The sequence below is a fragment of the Globicephala melas genome, chromosome 6 (assembly GCF_963455315.2).
Source record: "Globicephala melas chromosome 6, mGloMel1.2, whole genome shotgun sequence".
Taxonomy (NCBI): domain Eukaryota; kingdom Metazoa; phylum Chordata; class Mammalia; order Artiodactyla; family Delphinidae; genus Globicephala; species Globicephala melas.
Genome location: NC_083319.1, coordinates 99,618,042 through 99,639,034, shown reverse-complemented (window position 1 = coordinate 99,639,034; position 20,993 = coordinate 99,618,042). Strand labels below are relative to the sequence as shown.

General features: G+C 47.1%; 1 protein-coding gene across 2 annotated transcripts in view; it reads right to left on the bottom strand.

The window, feature by feature from the left end:
- The window catches only part of SLC39A14 (solute carrier family 39 member 14), a 47,576-nt gene extending 26,838 nt beyond the window's left edge, over positions 1-20,738 (bottom strand). Inside the window, exons 1-2 of one of the 2 annotated variants that reach the window (XM_060301253.1) lie at positions 20,592-20,738; positions 3,556-3,627 (exon numbers count right to left, since the gene is read on the bottom strand). In XM_060301253.1, the coding sequence (XP_060157236.1) occupies positions 3,556-3,568 (13 nt within the window). In that variant the 5' untranslated portion in view covers positions 3,569-3,627; positions 20,592-20,738. The remainder of the gene's footprint in view (positions 1-3,555; positions 3,628-20,591) is intronic. The other variant, XM_060301254.1, reaches the window with a different exon arrangement.
- Between the last annotated feature and the right edge of the window lie 255 nt (positions 20,739-20,993).

Sequence of the window (20,993 nt, the reverse complement as noted above, 5' to 3'; positions counted from 1 at the left end):
CAGAATGCATGTCACATTGGGAATTCCAGTGAAAGGACGTCTGGAAAGTGTCGTTTTTTGATTCTCTACTTTTAGTAGCTTGGACCATAATTTATTATCCAAAGTAACGCACTTGCCAGTGAAAGGAGGCGCTATTACTAAACACACCAGGACAACAAGAGTAAACCACAGGGTTGCCTCAGCGTGGATGCCTGGGGAATAAGCCAAACAAACCGTCCGCCATAGGTCACAACGAGGAGCACAGGAAGCTTAGAGAACACAGCAGGGCGGTCAAGTCTAGCGTCAGGGGTCAGGCGAGGCCTCCAGAAAGAGACGTTATTTTAGCTGAGACCTCCAGGGCGTGTAAAAGTGGGCCAGGTGAAGGTGACAGGGTGCGGATGGGGCAGAATGTTCCAGAAAGATGCAGCTTCGTTTGGAATGCCTCGGCCAAGATGCCGCATCTAAGAACTTAAGAGCCCAGGTGTACACAAGAGGATGTGGCAGGGGCCAGGGCAGGCACAGGCCGACAGGCCACGCGAAGGTGGCTAGACCCCATCTGGAGGGCAGTGGGGATCATTTTCAGCAGAGGTACCACCAGATCTGTGTTTTTAGTATACTGGTCTGGCTGCAGTGTGGAGAACAGACTGGAGGTGGGCAAGAACAGAAGCCAGGAGCCCAGGTAGGAGGTTCCCTGGGTTCCAGGTGGAAGAACACAGCACCCAGTCTGGTCTAAAGAGCAAGGCTTCTTTTTCCCAGGTTCGATCCAGCCTGGGGTGCTTCCCTGCCCCTTGGGGCTGCTGGCCCCACAGTTTTCCATTAAAGACCTGCAGAGGCTCTTCTTTAGCGGTTACCAGGAGAGAAACAAGCCACATCACTGTCCTGCTAACCACAAGTATCAGAGTGAGTCGGAAAAGACCGCCCTCCACCCCGTCATCATTTCCTCAATCAGGCTGAGACCTCAACTCTCTTGCTGTAGCAGGAGGGTTATTCATAAATGCCAACTCCAACTCCCGGGCAGCAACACTGTGTGGGCAGACTGTGCCACCGAGGGCCTCTCACAAGAAGTCCCCAAATGGCTAAGAAGAGTCCTCTGAGAAGGGAGGTGGGCTCTTTCCAGACAGTGACCCCTTACAAGACCCTGGGCTACAGCAGGCAGAGGCACACCTGGTTTTCCTGGTGCAGGGAACCTCTCTCTACTAGAAGCCAGGCCGGAGGACAGCACCACTGCTCTGCCTGCAGCAAAGACTCTCCCTGCCCTGACGCCAGCCCACCCATCCCCCTCCCTCCATGTCCTGCTGCACCACTATCTCCCCCTTTTAACCCTCCCATCCTTAAGCCAGCACAAGCGCCCCCCCGCCACCACTCCTCCTCAAAGATTCTGACCGTGCCATCTCTTCAGCTGAGATGCTGAATTGGGAGTGATAATTTCTCCAGGAAAGTAGTTCTCAGAGTGTGGTCCCCACCAGCAGCATCACCATCACCTGGGAACCCCTTGGAAACACAAATTCTCAGCCCCACCCGAATCTGCTGACTCAGAGACTCCAGATGGGGTCCAGCAATCTGTGTTTCAGGAAGCTCTCCAGGTGATCACGATGCACACAGAGGTCTGAGGACCGTTATTCTCAGAGGAAGGTGGTTAGATTACCAGATTTCTTCACCAGAGAGGGCAAGGAGCACTGCTGTGCAGTGGCGGCCCCTTCCCCGAGTTACTGCTCATGAGCACGTGGCCAGGGCCCGGGTAGGAGGGCACAGGCTGCGTCTTGGGCCTTATATTTACCAGCATGAGTCATAAACGAGCCCTACTCTCAGGAGAAAGAGGGTTATTGGGAAAAAGAGGAAAAAGGCCCATATTTCCAAACCAGAGACAGGAAGGTGGCAAGAAACAGAGAGAGATTGAGTAATTACATGCCTGAATCATAATTCCTCCATTTTCCCTCCCATTTCCCAAACCTCCCACATGGTTCATTCCCTGGCCCAAGGTCACTGGCAGTCATCATGGGATTACTGAGGTGAAAGGCCTTCACTCAACCTCTGCTTCCTCAGCATGGGCCTCACCACGTGACAGGAGCGCCCCTCTTCTTGGGATTCAGGAGGAGAAAGTACTGCAGCGCACCACCCGCACTAGTCACTCACGCCAGCTCCATGCCACCCTGTCCCCTCCGAGGATCATGCTAAAATACCTACCTTCCATCACTTCCCCTACCCAACAGGAAAGTTTAGTCCCTCTGCCTGGCAGGCAAGGGTCCCTCCAACTAGGCTCCCATCATCTTTCACCCTCAGCTGCCACTACTCTCTTGCCGGGACCCTGGACTCCACCTGAGACGCCTGACCCTCCTCCCTTTCACCCCTGCACCCTCCTGTCTCCACATGGCCCACAGGACCAGGACTGGAAAGGCTGATTAACATATGGTAGAGACATCAGTCAGAAAGTTGAATGTAGTCTGAATGTGTTCCAAGCACTCTCTCCACAAGTGTGAAGGGCCTGGATGTGCTGGGTTTTTTTTTTAAAAAAGGATGAACTGCAGGAAAAAGCACCATCTCTGGTCCACCCCAAATCCTCCCCAGCACAAGTCCTACCCCATCCTCCTCTCAATCCTACCACTCTGTCTCAATGGTGTACTGTCTCACAGTGAGACTCCTAACACTTTCAGTTAACTTTCTTGGTTGTTTCATAACAATCCTAGGAAGTTGGCAGGATCTAAATAAATACTTGCGGCTCGAATATGTAAATACAACTGCATACGTAAACAGACATACCTTCACTTCTCCAGAGAGTGCAGAATGGCTGGGATACACTGCACTGGAGATGCAGTATTTAGGGCCAAGGGCTCAAGGACAGGAATGCACAGTGTCTTCTCAAAGCTCCCTCTTGCCAAAGGTGCTAAGGACAGCATAAGGACCCTGATACTCTGCCCTTCTGCTTCTCCGTCTCTGCCCGGCCAGAGCTCTAGAGAGGGGCTGTCAAGAGCACACTCAGATGGATTCCAGAGCAAAGGCAACCACGTTTCTGGCTATCATCCTCAGATACAGATCAGGGACAGCAAAAGACCCACATGGACAAGCTCCCCTTTCTCAGGTTAAAATACCCCTCAAGGCAGCAGTCTCTAGACAACATGGTGCCATAGGTGACTTCCCTTAACAACACGATGTATTTCCACTTGCCCTCCCCCTCCCCCCCCAAAAAAACTGCTTGCCTATTAAAAAGGGATCAACATTCTAACCAGACTTAAAGGCTTACCCTCTCCTGCCAACAGCAACCCCAAGGGGCAATCAGAATGCCACCTGGAAAGGGTATTTGATTTTAGCTTGCAACTCAGACATCCTCTAGTTGGGGTGACTTTCTGCCCCAAACGGAGAAAAAAAAAAAAAAAAAAGATACAAGAATTCTTGCGGCAGCACTATTCACAATAACAAAAACTTTGGAAGCAACCCAAAAGCCCGTCAGCAGGAGAGTGGATAAACAAACTAACCACTTTCACACCGGAATAGTATAAAACAAAGTGAATGAACTACAGCAACATTAGCACTGCGTGCATATTACAAGTTTTCAATAACTGCCTTTCGGGTGCTACTCACAAGACCAATTCATGCCTCAAGACCTCTCCTCCAGATGACTGGAACGATTGTCTGAATCTGAAGACAGGAAATCTGAGTGAAGGAAATGTTGAAATGCTGGTTGAAATAAAAATACTAAAATAAAATAAAATCTCTTAACCAGGCTTCCAGCTTCCACTGAGCACTCACCCCCAAACTGTCTGAGTCCCTTCTCTCTCTTTTTAAGTGTAACATATATACACGTGAAGTGTCCAAGTCTTAAGTGTACAGCTCAATGAGAGAGTCATCCTTTTAAAGTACAAATCTGATCACAGCACTTCCTTTGCTTTGAACCCACGATGGCTTCTCAGTACACGTGGAATCAAATCTGGGACTTCCCTGGCAGTCCATGGTTAAGACTCTGAGCTTCCACTACAGGGGGCACGGGTTCGATCCCTGGTTGGGGAACTAAGATCTCGTGTGCCGCAGCCAAACAAGCAAAACAACAAATGAATCAAATCTAAACCACTTTTCCTGGCCTATATGTCACTGTGAGGTCTGGCCCTTGCTAACCCCACTGACCTCACCAGGATCCAGCCACCCTGGCCTTCTTTCTGTTCCTTTAGCACACCAAGCGCATTCTGACCTCAGGGCCTTTGCACTTGCTGTTCCCTCTGCTGAGAATGCCCTTCCCCCTAGATCTTCATATCAAGTCTCAGCTCACAGGTCACCTTCTCAAAGCGGAGGGCCGCCTGGTTTCCAAAAAAAAAAAACCTACTCACAAGTCATTCAGAATCCCAACACCCTGTTTTATTTTCTTCTTACCATATATCACTATTTTACAGAGTCTTCTTTCTTTTGTTTTGTTTTTTTTTTACATATTTATTATCTATCTCCTCCTACCGACTGTAAACTCCACAATGGTGGAGACTCACGCCTATCTTCTTCCCTGAGCCTGGAGGAGTGAGTGCCTGGCACCAGGAGAGCCCCCGAAGGATATCTGCTGAATGATGTATTAATTTCCCACGACCCCCTTGTCCAGGGCCCCCAAGTTTAGAACCTTACTGTTCTTTGATCTCAACCCCCAGTCGAACTATTAGCAGTTATAGGGGGAGGGACACCCTCTCCTGCAGCTTCAGAGCTGAAGACCCCCAGAGAGCCAGAGAATTCTGTCTGGAGTTGGAATATAAAACATAAGGTAAAAAATAAAATAAAATAAAGTAGAACATAAGGTGGGGTGGGAGACCCAAAAGTAAGGTGGTGGGAGAGGCACAGACAGGCAGCCTTCCTTCCCCATCCTGGAAGCAAATGTGCCGAGGACAGGCAACCATCTGATCGCCCTGCCGAAAATTCCACGTTAACTTTTCCCTGTGGCAGGGAGAGAAAAGGAAAGGAAACCCCGCAAGTACAGGCTGTTTCTAGAATTTCTCAGCTGGTCATGGAAACTCTGAGTCCCGGTCCCGTTGCTCACAATCTCTCTCAATGTGCCAACTGCACATATCCTGAAGTGCGGGGGTGGGGGTGGGGGAGGGGCTCGTGGCCGCTGCCAAAAAGAGGGACTGGTGTGAGTAGCCAAGGTCACAGGCAGAATCTGGCCAGCAGAGCGGTGCACACCACGGTTTACCCATGGTCAAGGCCTCTGCCGTGGGACACACCTCCACGGCATCTGGTGGATGGCAGGGGGCGGCCGAGGCAGGAGGAACAGGAACGGGGACAGAATCTGTTCCTAGGGCTGGTCAGGCTGCCCCAGAGGGCACTTTGGCTGGTGGCCCGAGTCTGGGGGTGCAGGCGACTTTGTACTTTTTGCGCTTTTCTGGGAAAGGTGATGAGAACAGTTGTGGCTTGCTATCCCGGTTAACTCCCCAGACACCTGGTATCTGGAGAACTTGCCCAGCCTCTCAGAGGGGAAATGGTCACCACTGAAATATACATATGCCAATCAATGTCACTGGCCAGCCTTCAGGAAGCAGGGGGAGAGGAGGAGAGGCGGGGAGGGAGTCCAGGGCCTTCTGCCGCTGGCTCGTCCCTGGTAGAGAAAGCCAGGCCAGCTTCCCTGCAGGCCAGCACGGCTCCACCTCGCCCCATGCCTCACGTACTCTGTGCTCTGAGAAAAGCGAGTCCTGGGGGCTGGCCGGGAGCCCTCTGGCCGGGAGCCCTCTCGCTTCCAGGAAAGGAGGAGGGTAGCCTGCAGTACAGCCTGCTCCCTGGGATTTGCAGGGCTCTCCTGATTAGCAGGACACGCGTGCCCCACCTCACTTTCTCCCATACAAACCAAACTTTCAGGCTTCCAGTAAAAGTGAGACAAACAGTGGGTTTGGGTTTGGGTCTGGGTTCGGGTCTGCCCTCCCCCGCCTTTGGGAGAACAACCCAGAAATCCTGGGAGCCAGGGGGTAGAATGCAAGGCCTTCAGGTGAGCTGGCTGCCTCCCAGCACCCACCCAGCCCAACCTGACAGCAGGGCATAGGGAAAGACGGCAAGGGGAGAAGGGGACCTGCCTAGAAGGAAAGGAATCAGTGAGATCCAGGAGCAAGGTGGCCCAGGGCCAGTCCCTGCCCCCAGGGCTGCAGTCAACAAATATTTATTAAGAACTTACTACATTGGGATTGACATATATATACCAATATGTATAAAATGGATAACTAATAAGAACCTGCTGTATAAAAAAATAAATAAAATAAAATTCAAAAAAATTTTAAAATAAATATAAATAATAAAAATTTAAAAAAAAAGAACTTACTACACAATTTGTTAAACTACGCTTCTGAGAAATTTACTACTCCTACTATCTGTGGATAAGGATGCCAGCTTCGTAAGATTCTCACCAACGCTGAGCATTAAAATAGGATTCCAGGGCTTCCCCGGTGGCGCAGTGGTTGAGAGTCCGCCTGCCGATGGCAGGGGACACGGGTTCGTGCCCCGGTCCGGGAAGATCCCACATGAAATAGGATTCCCTCTTTGCCAAACAGGTTAAAAACCATTTTCATCATTCTTTTAATTTGCATTCCTTTGACTACCAGTGTGGCTAATTGCCTGTCACTCTCCTTTGCCCATTTTTGCTGACCCCCATTTATCTTTTTTTTTTTATTGGTGTACTTAAAGAGTTCATCATATGGTAAAAATATTAACCTTTTGTCACATGTTACAAATACTCTTCCTAATTAGTCATCTGCCCTTTAATTTTATTAACTGGTCTTACAAAATTTTTAAGCAAAGTCAAATATATCCCACTTTTCCTACAAGGTTTCTGCTTTTAATATCATGCCTGGAAACCCTTTCTCACCCTGAAATTACAGAAACATATACCTATTTTTTCTCGCATTAAAAAAATTTAAATCTCTAAGTCATCTACAATTTAATTTGACATAGCGTGACACAGAGAATCTAACTTAAAAAAAAAGCCAATTATCCCAATGTTTTTTAATCAACAGTCTATTGTCCCTGTAAACTTCAACTGTGGAGTCTATAAAAGGTAAGAACCAGAGGTGAAGTCAACTACATCCTTTGCGCTAAGAAAGGCCACAGGTGGCTGTTCTGTTGGTGAAATCTAAGTGCAGGGCTGTGGTGCCATCTCTTTCTCTTCCTCCCTCCTGCTCAGAGGTACAGGCTCGACTACCACGAGGAGGAAGTCCTATGTGCTAAGGATGGCAGAGCAGAAAGATCCATTGAAGACAGCCCTGGGTTCCTGCAGGCACCACTGAGCAGGAACCCAGCCTCCCACGGTTAATCGCCAGATGCTTTACATGCTATTTGCCCAAAGCAGCCTTGACTGGACTCTGGTATTTGCATCTGAACACTCCTGTAACTCACCCACAATCCTTTCTTCCCTAATTTTATAATAATAAGAATTGCTAGGATTTATTGGTGTCTGCCAGGTACTGTGCTAAGCAATTTGTTTTCATTATCACATTTACTCTTCTCAACCACCTTATTTTAGATTCCACAGTACTTCCCTAATTATAAGTATCAATGACAGCTTTTCAGAGCAGAAGAAGATACTGCATTAAATGTACACATCACTGAGACACCTCCCTATTTCAGAAACATGAAAATAAAACAAAAAAGCATTTTAAAATTGAGGAAATATGGTATCAATCCCATTTTACAGATGTGGATACTGAGGCTAAGAAGACTTGCTCAAAATCATACCACAACTAGTAATAAATAATACCACTGTTGTTTGCTAAATTCCTACATGTACTAAGGTCTGTTTTTGGACGTTTCTGGTCTGTTCTATTTATCTATCCTGTGTCAATGTCACATTTAATTTTTTATTTTTTCTGGTAAAGCAAGTTCAACTTCACTATTTTCTTTTAAAAATTGTTCTTGGCTATTCTTACACATTCATTCTTTCAGAAAAAACCTTTAAAAGTCATCTTATATGAAAAGACAACCCTCAGAATGGGAGAAAATATTTGCAAACGAAGCAACTGACAAAGGATTAATCTCCAAAATATACAAGCAGCTCATGCAGCTCAATATCAAAAAAACAAACAACCCAATCCAAAAATGGGCAGAAGACCTCAATAGACATTTCTCCAAAGAAGATATACAGATTGCCAACAAACACATGAAAGGATGCTCAACATCACTAATCATTAGAGAAATGCAAATCAAAACTACAATGAATGGGCTTCCCTGGTGGCGCAGTGGTTGAGAGTCCGCCTGCCGATGCACGGGACACGGGTTCGTGCCCCGGTCTGGGAAGATCCCACGTGCCGCGGAGCGGCTGGGCCCGTGAGCCATGGCCGCTGAGCCTGTGTGTCCGGAGCCTGTGCTCCGCAACGGGAGAGGCCACAACAGTGAGAGGCCCGTGTATCGCAAAACAAACAAACAAACAACAAAAAAAAACTACAGTGAAGTATCACCTCACACCAGTCCGAATGGCCAACATCAAAAAATCTACAAACAATAAATGCTGGAGAGGGTGTGGAGAAAAGGGAGCCCTCTTGCACTGTTGGTGGGAATGTAAATTGGTTCAGCCACTATGGAGAACAGTATGGAGGTTCCTCAAAAAACTAAAAATAGAACTGCCATATGACCCAGCAATCCCACTACTGGGCATATACCCTAAGGAACCATAATTCAAAGAGTCATGTACCACACTGTTCACTGAAGCAGGACATGGAAGCAACCTAAGTGTCCATCGACAGATGAATGGATAAAGAAGACGTGGCACATATATACAATGGAATATTACTCAGCCATAAAAAGAAACGAAATTGAGTTATTTATAGCGAGGTGGATGGACCTAGAGACTGTCATACAGAGTGAAGTCAGTCAGAAAGAGAAAAACAAATACCGTATGCTAACACATATATATGGAATCTAAAAAAAAAAAAAGGTTCTGAAGAACCTAGGGGCAGGACAGGAATAAAGTTGCAGACATAGAGAATGGACTTGAGGACATGGGGAAGGGGAAGGGGAAGCTGGGACGAATTGAGAGAGTGGCATGGACATATATACACTACTAAATGTTAAAACAGATACCTAGTGGGAAGCAGCCGCATAGCACAGGGAGATCAGCTCAGTGCTTTGTGCCCACCTAGAGGGGTGGGATAGGGAGGGTGGGAGGGAGATGCAAGAGGGAGGAGACATGGGGATGTATGTATATGCATAGCTGACTCACTTTGTTATACAGCAGAAACTAACACACCACTGTAAAGCAATTATACTCCAATAAAGATGTTAAAAAAATAAATAAATAAAGTCATCTTATAAAGTCCCAATACTGTGGAAATTCATCCCATGGAAATTATCCTGAATGGGGGTATTCGGCTTTAAGAAATTTGATAGAAGTGCATGTTCAACAACAAATATCTATCAAGTACAAACTTTTGTGGGCACAGGGAATAAAACAATGACCAAAAAGACAAAAATCCCTACCCTCCTGGAGCTTGCATTCCTTCAGGGCTCATAATAGTGAAAAACTGCAAGCAATCTAAACATACAATAGAAGGGGATTGCTAAAGTAAGGTAATCCATACAATAAAATATATGAAGTTCAAGTCAGAGATTAAGAGCTTAGGGTCTGAATGCGACAGACCTCAGTGCGGATCCTGAATCTGTATTTACTAGGCTTTGAGTCAAGTCACTACGTCAAGACTTATTTTTCCTCCTACAAGAAAACAAAGCTACTAACGGTCTCTCCCTCAGAGCAACTGAGAAAATTAAATGAGATACTGAGTATAAATACAGTGCCTGATACACAGTAATTGCTCAATAAATGTTAGTATTTGGTGAAACAACAAAGGATTAATCTCCAAAATATACAAACAACTCAGGGAGCTCAATATCAAAAAAACCCAAACAATCCAGTTAAAAAATGGGCCGAAGACCTAATTAGACATTTCACCAAGGAAGACATACAGATGGCCAAGGGGCACATGAAAAGATGCTCAACATCACTAATTATTAGAGAAATACAAAATCAAAATTACAATGAAGTATCACCTCACGCCGGTCAGAATGGCCATTATCCAAAAAGCTAGAAGCAATAAATGCTGGAAAAGGTGTGGTGAAAAGGGAACCCTCCTACACTGTTGGTGAGAATGTAGATTGATGCAACCACTATGGAAAACAGTATGGAGGTTCCTTAAAAAACTAAAAATAGAACTACCATATGACCCAGCAATCCCACTACTGGGCATATACCCTGAGAAAACCATAATTCAAAAAGAGTCATGTACCACAATGTTCATTGCAGCTCTATTTACAATAGCCAGGACATGGAACCAACCTAAGTGTCCATTGACAGATGAATGGATAAAGAAGATGTGGCACATACATACAATGGAATATTACTCAGCCATAGAAAGGAATTGAATTGAGTTATTTGTAGTGAGGTGGATGGACCCAGAGTCTGTCATACAGAGTGAAGTCAGTCAGAAAGAGAAAACAAATACCGTATGGTAACGCATATATATGGAATCTAAAAACAAAAATGGTACTAATGAACCTAGTTGCAGGGCAGGAATAAAGAGGTAGACACAGAAAATGGACTTGAGGACATGGGGTGGGAGCAGAAGTGAGGGTAGCATTCAACATACACACACCACCGAATGTAACACTTGGCTGGTGGGAAGCAGCAGCATAGCACAGGGAGATCCGCTTGGTGCTTTGCGATGACCAAGAGGGGTGGGATAGGGAGGATGGGAGGGAGGCTCAAGAGGGAGGAGATATGGGGACAGGTGTATGCATATGGCTGATTCACTTTGTTGTGGAAAAGAAACTAACACGGTATTGTGAAGCAATTATACTCCAATAAAGAGCTATTAAAAAAAAAAGTATTGGGGGGAATGACATGGAAAGATGTTCACATGTTAAGTGAAAAAAAAAAAAGTCTACAAAACTATGTACAGCAGACCAGTTTTCCTTAAAATGTATGCATTCATAGAAAAAATTAAAAATATATAACAAACTGTTATTTCTTGGTGGTGAGTTTAATGGTAACTTCTGTTATCTTTTTATTAGTCTGCAGTTTCTACAATGAACTCGCATTACTTTAAGAAGAAGGTTAAGGGAGTTTCCTGGTGCTCTAGTGGTTAGGATTTGGCATGCTTTCACTGCTGTGGCCATAGGGTTCAATACCTGGTTGGGGGAACTGAGATCCTGCAAGTTGGGCAGGGCAGCCAAAAAAAAAGAAAGAAGAAAGTTCATTTTAGAGTTCCATTAGGAAATGGGGAAGGCTTTTTTTTTTTAATTTATTTTTGGCTGCATTGGGTCTTCATTGCTGCACACACGCTTTCTCTAGTTGCGGAGAGCGGGGGCCACTCTTCGTTGCAGTGCGCGGGCTTCTCATTGTGGTGGCTTCTCTTGTTGCGGAGCACGGGCTCTAGAGTGCAGGCTCAGTAGCTGTGGCGCATGGGCTTAGTTGCTCTGCAGCATGTGGGATCTTCCCGGACCAGAGCTCGAACCCGTGTCCCCTCCATTGGCAGGTGGATTCTTAACCACTGTGCTGCCAGGGAAGCCCAGGAAAGGCTTAATGATGACCAAGTGGAAGCCTTTTCTCTCCCCTTTTTAAAGATCTTCACTTAAAGTCTGGAGGTGGATGCCAGTCCTAATCTGCCATGGGCTGGACTTCATGTGTTCCTGGTGCCCCAACCTGGCTGCCCCAGTGAGCAGGGCCTCACCTCAGTTCTCCTGAATCAGAGCTTCCTGGGTGAGATCCAGGTATCTGTATGCGCAGTTCTGACAGATCAACCTGGCTCTTGTCTGGTGCACTGGTCTGACATTTCAGTCTAGTCAGGACTGCTGGACTAGACACAGACTAGCTCCAACACTCTGTGATTTACAGAAACTCTTTGAAGTCAGTTCCCCCTCTCTGCCAAATGGGTGCTACAATCTCTGCCCTGCCCTTCCTACAGGGAGATTAACACTCAGTGAAAACTCCTTGCACAGAGATGAAATGTTGGCATTGCAAAGTGTAGGGACTCTGAAGCCAGAGTCCTCAATCATTTATACTCACCTGGCTCTCAGATCTGTGTCAACACGAGGGGAGAAGGCAGCCTGAGGCTGGGCCCTTGCCTCCTGAACAGCCAGGCCTGCTCTCTGACTCTGGTCGAAAAACAAATCTCCCTTCTCTTTTGCAGCTCTGTGAACCACAGTTTACAAAGCACAGTTCCCCCCATCCTGAGCATAGTGGGTTGAATAATACCCCCACAAAACCAAGTCTACCCAAAACCTCAGAATGGAACCTTATTGAAAATTATGGTCTTTGCAGATATAATGATTTAAGGATCTCAGAGATGAAGTCATCTTGGATTTAGGGTAGTCCCTAAATCCAATGATGACTATGTTTATAAGATAAAGGAGAGGGAGATTTGGACACAGAGACACACAGAGGAGAAGACCATGTGAAGACAGAGGGAGAGATGGGAGTGATGCTGCCACAAGCCAAGGAACACTTGGAGCCACCAGAAGCTGGAAGAGGCAAGGAAGGATTCCCCCTAGAGCCTTCAGAGTGAACGTGGCCTTGCTGACCCCTTGATTTCGACCTTCTGACCTCCAGATCTAATAAATTTCTGTTGTTTTAAGCCACAGAGTGGGGTCATTTGTTAGGATGGCCTTAGGAAAGTAATACTTTGATGATGGAATTAAGGCTCGATAACTTTTATCTGAGACTCTCTTGCTATGGTTGGCAAAATTCCAAGATGGCCCCCAGTGACCCTTGTCTTTGTGTATGGGCAGGACCTGAAAATGAGATATCATTCCTGTTATTAGGTTACATTATCTTCCAAAAGGGATTTTGCTGGTATCAACTGACCAAATTAGTTGACCTTAAGATAGAGAAATGATCCTGTATGGGTCAGAACTAATCAGGTGATAGGCTCCTCCTGGCGAAAGGGATTTGAACCAGAGAAGGATTCAACATGAGAGTAACTTTTCCAGTGTGGAAGTCCAGCAGACCCCGATTTAACCAAGTGGTCCAGGAAAACATCACTAGTAATGAGACATCAACATCATGAATGCCTTGATACGATGCTCTTAAAAGGATGCAACATCATTTTTGTGATATTCTTGCTAAAAATGCATGACCTTATTCTAAGGAAGAAAGATAGAGGAATGGTTACAGATTGAAGGTGACTAAAGAAAAATAACAACTAAATGCAACATGGGATGGCAGACTGGATCCTGGGACAGAAGAAAGATATCAGCAAAAATATTGGTAAAATTTAAGTAAGGCCTGTAGTTTAAAGTTTTGTACCAATGTTGATTTCCTGTTCTTGATAATTATACTATGGAGTGAGGGATATAAAGGAACCCTGCTATATTCTTTGCAACTTTTAAGTCTAAAATTAGTTTTTAAAAAAAGGTTTAAAATGAAAGGAAATGATTGAGCAGATTAACAGAGGTTGCCTCAGGGCCACAGGATTAGACTTCTCCCATACTTCTTTATACTTGTCAGTAAGTATGCATTACTCTCGATATCAGTGGCAGGAGGTTGGATGGAGTAAGTGGACTGGTGCCAAGGATGTAGATTTGGGGCCACTGGAGTTGCTCTGGATAAGAGCAGGCTAGACCCCAAGACACCATTGCTGAAACGAGCAGCAAGTCTTTGACAGAGAAACAGCTAAGACTTAGAAAATATTGGTACCTTAGACCCCAGAGCCCTTCAAAATAACTGGATCCAACCTAAATTTCTAGCCACGTCACTTGCTCTTTCCTCTATCAGCCACCCTGACCTAGGGTGACCACCCCTGCCCCAGGAATATACATCTCAGTGCCATTATCCACACAACTCTCCCGGCCAGGAGCCCTCCCTCTCCTCTTAGCTTTCAAAACTTAGCTCAATTCCACCTCTAGGAAGCCTTCCCAGACCACTCCTGCCCCCCATCGCCTTGCCTTCTACCTGCCTCTTTAAGTATCTCTTGTCTGTTCCACTCAATGGAGCTTAACGAATGCCACAGATAGCATGTTAAGTTTCCATATATACTCAGCTCATCCCCACACATATTTTACAAGCCTCTTTGGAACAGAGACAGTGTTTGCCTGTCTTCATGGAGCTGGAGCTCTCTTAGCTGAGCTCTGCTGGCTGGGCCCATCCCTGCAGCAAAGAGGCCCCCTCTGCTGTCACCAGTCCAGGATTCATTGACCAAGAGTCTGTTGTGTCTCTTCCCAAACTCCTTCTTTTTTCTTTTTTTAAATAAATTTTATTTATTTTTGGTTGTGTTGGGCCTTCATTGCTGCACGCGGCCTTTCTCTAGTTGCGGTGGGTGCTACTCTTCGTTGCAGTGGGCAGGCTTCTCATTGTGGTGGCTTCTCTTGTTGCAGAGCTCGGGCTCTAGGCACACAGGCTTCAGTAGTTATGGCTTGTGGGCTCTAGAGCGCAGGCTCAGTAGTTGTGGTGCACGGGGGCTTAGCTGCTTCGCGGCATGTGGGATCTTCCCGGACCAGGGATCAAACCCGTGTCCCCTGCATTGGCAGGCAGATGCTTAACCACTGCACCACCAGGGAAGTCCATTCCCAAACTTCTTTATGCCAGTTGTTTGTTTTTATGATTCTAATTTAATTAAATAGTAACTGAAATATAAACAGAGAAAAAGTTTTGATTTCTACAAAAATGAAACTAAGTGATCTAGAAGAGCAATTCTGAAACTGTGGTCTTAGATGACACCTAGGGTCACTGAGACTGTTTCAGGTCTGCAAGGTAAAAACTAGTTTTATTACAAAATTAAGATGTTAAAAGCTTTTTCACGCTCATTTTTGAGGCTACATGAAGTGTGATGAATGTGTGCCTATGCAGTCTTAAGTTTTCTGAAAACTTCTAAGGTAGAAGTTTAGGGTATGAATGTGTGTGTTCTCAGAGATTAACTCAGTTTGTTTTCAGAGATCAACTCGGTTTGTCCACCGAGTATTTACCAGCAAATGTATGCTATACCTATTTTAACCTGTTATCTCATTATTATCTAATAAATCATTATTTTGAAATCCTGAAGATGCACAAAAATGTAAAAATAATGCCATTTTTTCCTCGACTTTTTTTTTATTTTGGAAAGTTATTTTTCATAAAAATATGAGTTTTATGTTAACATGTAATGACCTTTATTTTATTCATTTAAAATAGTGAATGAATAAACAACTTTTTATATGTTTTAATTTTTAACATGGTAAATAACAGATATAGCCAATAAATGAAAGACAATATTAAGGAATCCTAGGATCAGAACGTTTGAGAACTGCTTATCTAGAAAGATGTGTTACAAATGGAAAAAAAAAGATTAAATTAGGTGTGTGCATTAAAAAAGTAGGATTCTGCACGTGGACTGGTTTGCAAATGTCTTAAATTCTTGCTCTATTATTATTATTATGTTTGTTTGTTTTTTGCGGCATGCGGGCCTCTCACTGTTGTGGCCTCTCCTGTTGCGGAGTGCGGAGTGCTCCGGACACGCAGGCTCAGTGGCCATGGCTCACGGGCCCAGCCGCTCCGCGGCATGTGGGATCTTCCCGGACCGGGGCACGAACCCGTGTCCCCTGCATCGGCAGGCGGACTCACAACCACTGCGCCACCAGGGAAGCCGTATTATTATTTTTTAATGGAGACTAATTAACAGATGTATATATGCTGTCACCCAGCAATCTCACTTCTGAGAATTTCTTCTGTAGTCATTTGTAAAGTTATTCACTGTAGCACTGTACGTAATGACAAAACACTGGAAACAACCCAAGTTGGGGGAAAGAGGGAGGCAACGTATGTTGGTTTAAAAATCACTTTTGCTTTCCTATTCTGGAATAATATGCAGCTATAGTAAAAGAATAATAAAAGTATTTCTGTGCCGATGGGGAAAGATCTAGAATAGTTGCTAGGTGAAAAAAGCAAGGTGCTAAACAATGCCTAAAATGTTAACTTACAGCATTTGTAAAAATGGGGTGGGATGGGCAGAGGTGAGACTTTTCACTGTATGGGGTGAGGGGGGGGGTGTAGTTGCTTTTTCAAATTTTTTATCCTCCTGATCTTTGAACTATGTGAATATATAGCCTAGTGAAAAAATTTTTTTCCATTAAAAATTTTTTTCTTCCAGTTTTATTGAGATATAATTGACATACGGTGAAAAAAATTTAATAAAAGAAAAGAAACAAAAAAATCACAGGTGTGATTTTTATATACAAACAATTTGCAAGTTTAATTAGAGGACCTAGAGACCCAAAGAAAAAGGCTTAGCCCTAAATCAAGCTTTGGTAAATAAAGATATATGCACATTGGGGATGGGGGAACTGGATGAAGGCAGCCAAAAGGTACAAACTTCCAGTTATAAGAAAAATAAGTACTAGGGAAGTAATGTACAACACGGTAAATATAATTAACACTGCTGTAGGTTATATATGAAAGTTGAGAGTTAAATCTTAAGAGTTCTCATCACAAGGAAATAAATTTCTTCTCTATTTCTTTAATCTTTTCTCTCTATGAGATGATGTATGTTCATTACATTTATTGTGGTACTCATTTCATAACTGTATATAAATCAAACCATTATGCTGTACACCTTAAACTTACACAGTGCTGTATGTCAGTTATATCTCAATAAAAAAAAAACTGGAAGAAAAAAATGCATGCACGTTTTTAAGGAAAAATGAATTGTTTAAAACATGGATTTAAAAAAAAAAATTCCCAACGTTTAGCTGACATATTTTTTTTTTTTTTTGCGGCACGTGGGCCTCTCACTGTTGTGGCCTCTCCCGTTGCGGAGCACAGGCTCCGGACGCGCAGGCTCAGCGGCCATGGCTCACGGGCCCAGCCGCCCCGCAGCATGTGGGATCCTCCCGGACCGGGGCACGAACCTGTGTCCCCTGCATCGGCAGGCGGACTCCCAACCACTGCGCCACCAGGGAAGCCCCTGACATATTTTATTAATTACTAATTCTGAGTGCACTGAGTAAGAGCCTCCAGGGACCCAATGGTAATAAATTCAGGACAGTCACATTCTCATTCCACCAAACCCCAGGGCTCTCCTGGGCCTGAGGCTGGAGGAAGGTTAGGAGGTCCGATGATGCAGTCAGATCTGAGGCAGGGAATCTGGTTTCCCACATAGGGGCATGCCAAGCGCTCTCTCCAGGCTGATTCTGTGGCCACCTTCCCTCCCACAGGGGGCTCTGCCTCTGGATCTCACTCGGGGCCCAAGAAGGGGTCCCCCATGGGAGCCTCGATGGCCAAAATAAGGGTGAGAACAAGGCAGCTGGGCCTCGGAGACCTTGTGGTGAGGTCACCCTTCTTGCCCCTAGGAGGGCAAGAGGCCCCTGGCTGGCGGTAGACTCTGGACTCCTTATCTGCAGGCATTCTGCCAGCCCGCCAGCCTCGAGGTCAGCAAAGTCCCATTGTAGACATCGAGAGTCCTGCCTGGGGCCCCATCACCATGACCCTTCCTCAGCCTCTCCCCACCCTCCTATGTCTCCAGGGAGTCAGGAAGAGAGGGGAGAAGACTCCTCCAGAAGAAATTTCTATCCACACAAGCAGAGAACTTCCCAAATAAGCACAGGGACAACTGGCTCCTTTTTCTTCATGTTTTCAAGGAAAAGTCTAGAGGGGCTTCCCTGGTGGCGCAGTGGTTGAGAGTCCGCCTGCCAATGCAGGGGACAGGGGTTCGTGCCCCGGTCCGGGAAGATCCCACATCCCACATGCCGCAGAGCGGCTGGGCCCGTGAGCCATGGCCGCTGAGCCTGCGCATCCGGAGCCTGTGCTCCGCAACGGGAGAGACCACAACAGTGAGAGGCCCGCGTACCGCAAAAAAAAGAAATAAAGAAAAAAAAAACTCTAGGATTATCAGCAATTTTATCATCACACTTAGGAATAAAAACTGCACCTTTCTTTGGTCCTCTCAATCAAGCCTCTTGGCCACTAGCAAACAATGTGACTTGGAAACACCAGTTAACCTCTCTAGATCCAGTTTCTTCAGTTGTAAAACAAAGGGCCTAGACTCGAAGATTCCCGAAGTCCCTCCAGTTCAATATCCTATCATTGGTGGTTCTGCAAAACGCTTAAGCGTTATTTTTGCAGGCATCAAGTACGAAAAGGCTGAATTATTCTGGAGAAGATCCCGATTTCCAGACATATGGCACTGCCACTTAGATCGCAAGATCCTGTAAATATTGGACATGGATTGATGGTCCTCCTGGAATTGAGCGGGGTGTGAACAGGTAAGGAAGAGAAGAAGATGGTGTAAGGGGTTTGAAAACCGAACCAGTCCAATGACTGATAATTTACTGTATGTGCGCATGCGCGAACACACCCACGCATGCGCGCAGATACACACGCAGTGTTAAGTCCTACCCGCCTATTATCAGCCCGGAAACTGAGTATCTCCGTTACCTGAAAGAATCAAAGTAGCTCCCAAAACCAAAGGTTGAAAAAAAGTCTTTGTGGGACAGTGAATATGTGGAACAATCCCTGGCAGGCCACTGAAAAGAAGTCTATCCGGAAAGGCATGGAAACTGCGTCCATGTTCCCAAGGAGGTGATGAATCAACCCTACGTCTGGGCTCATACCATTCCTACAACCCAACCTACCTATCAGCTCCTGGGACCCCTAAATAATCCACTCCATCCCAGAGAAGATGATGATAATGATGATGTAGAAGATCACAAACCTCTACTATGCTCCAGGCACAACCACAACATGATGCACAGCAGTGAGGACAGGTCTACAGAAGTTAAGAAATGTCTCCTGGGGGTTTCCCTGGTGGCGCAGTGGTTGAGAGTCCGCCTGCCGATGCAGGGGACACGGGTTCGTGCCCCGGTCCGGGAAGATCCCACATGCCGCGGAGCAGCTGGGCCCGTGAGCCATGGCCGCTGAGCCTGCGCGTCCGGAGCCTGTGCTCCGCAACTGGAGGCCACAGCAGTGAAAGGCCCGCGTACCGCCAAAAAAAAAAAAAATGTCTCCTGCTGGAGAGTGATGGGGCCAGGATGTGAACAGATTTACCTGGCTCAAAAGCCTGGAATTCTCCTGTCACCTTATACCATCTCTAGTAGAGTGCTGTCTTCTCTGAACTTGACCAAACACAACAGTGTGACCTCTCTTGTGCTGCTACCTTATTCTTCATGTATGGATGTTCTTTCTCCCCAGGGGATGTTCTCTCCAGGAGCCAGGCCCCATCCCCTCTTTGCACTCTCCAGTGGCCAAGTGCAGAGCCAAGCACAGACCAGGCACTGTATATTTACATATTGAAGTGATGACATACTGAGAGCCACGGGGCCCTGGTACCTCAACGTAGTCTTCTTGCCTAAATGACAAGGCCAATCATTCTGTTTGGTGCTCTCTAGTCATACCTGCAACCCAGGAGGAGCACCACTAGTCTATATAGTGGCTATCACACAATTTATGAAAAACTCATCTCTGAGCCTCCAACAGGAAATGGAATATGCAGTTTTCAATTTCAGGTGTTAAAAGTTATGATTCTCGACATTCTTTCTCTTGCTTCATTAAGTTTCTCTCAGTTTTTATGGCTCTTGTTTTAAGAGTTAAGGATTAATCATAGATGCTATGGGTAAGAGACCACAGATCTAACTAACTCCTTCTTCCAGACACAGGGCAAGTTAGGAGCAGAGTTGGGACAGAGGCCAGGAAGCCAGGCCAGTACCCACCACATTACCACCACCACTTCCCAGCAGCCGACCTAACTGGCCTGGGGTTCTTAGGAAAGAGTGACTCCAGACAAAAGCAAGCCCAGGGAAGCTCCAGGAGGAAGGGTCAGGTCAAAGCTGCTCCTCCCCCCACCCTTTCTTAGGCCCCCAGGAGAGCCCTCAGCCACTCTCCAAATCATGCTCACATACTCATGGACACCCAGGCCCTAGCAGACTCTAGATCCTCAAAACTGAAGCCACAAGCCAGAGCTGCGGAAAATTTCTTGGCTCAATTGGACCCCAGGATCACACTGTAAATTGCTTGGATGGTATTTTTTCCCATTGCCCCAACCCACCAAAAGAGGGCAGCCTGAGCCAGACCACCTAACCCGGTCGGTGGGGACCAAAAATAGCTAAAAAGCCATGCCCACGGGATAAGCCAGGTCGGAGTTTAGTTAGTCCCTCCTTTGCCATCCTCCAGCTCCTGCTCCGGGCCGGCCGGAAGATACGGGTCATTTATCTCCAGCTGGGAGGCGGTCTGGCCAGGGTGGGGTGAGGGACTCAGTTCCTGAAAAGCAAAGTCCAGACACCAGTGCACCATCAGAGCCGCCCCGTGCGCTGCCCACCAGATTTGCCCATCTACTCTGATTTTTCTGAGCCCGAGTTTATGGGCTCCAGGAAACCTCTCAGTCTTTTAGTGCGGCTATCGACATCCTGCTCCGGCTCCCACATCCCGCGCTCTTCAGCCAAAGGGACCGTGGCTGCGCCTTCTCTTGCCTCGCCACCAAGTAACCCTCGTCGTGGCACCGCGGCCAGGTAGCCAGGTGTCGCCTCCATCCAGCGTCCCGGTCCGCATGCGGGTGCGCCGGAGCGACTCCCGAAACCGCTGCCGGCCTCGGGGTCCTCTGCGCAGCCGTGCCCCCACCCCCACCCGGTGACCCCGAGCCCCGGAGGCGCACTGCTCCCGCGCGCGATGCCCTATCCCCGGGGCACGGAGCCGCCCCTCCCGCACGCCCTCCCCACCTCACCTGAAGCTGGGCGGACGCCACCTGGCCCGGCGCACCCTCACAAACCAGGCCCTCGGGAGGCCCGAAGCAGCAGCAGCAGCAGCAGCAGCACCAGCGCAGCTAGGTCGGCGCGCCCGCGCAGGGAGCCCGCCTGCCCTCTCCCCCAGGCCTGCGTCCTTCCCCCGCGCGTCGCGCATGCCCCGCTATATACCCTGCGCGTCACGGCCGGCCCCGCCCCCGCTCTCGCCCCGCCCCTCCCCCGCCCCACCCCACTCTCCCCAGGGCCTGCCACGTGGGGCCCTGGCTGGCTGTAGGGCTACGTGTGTGAGCTGACTGCCAGCCGCCCGCTAGACCCGACCAGCGCTTGGCTTGCCCAGGCTTGCGGGGCGAGCCAGCGCACTTCTGCGCCTAGCCCGCCGAGAG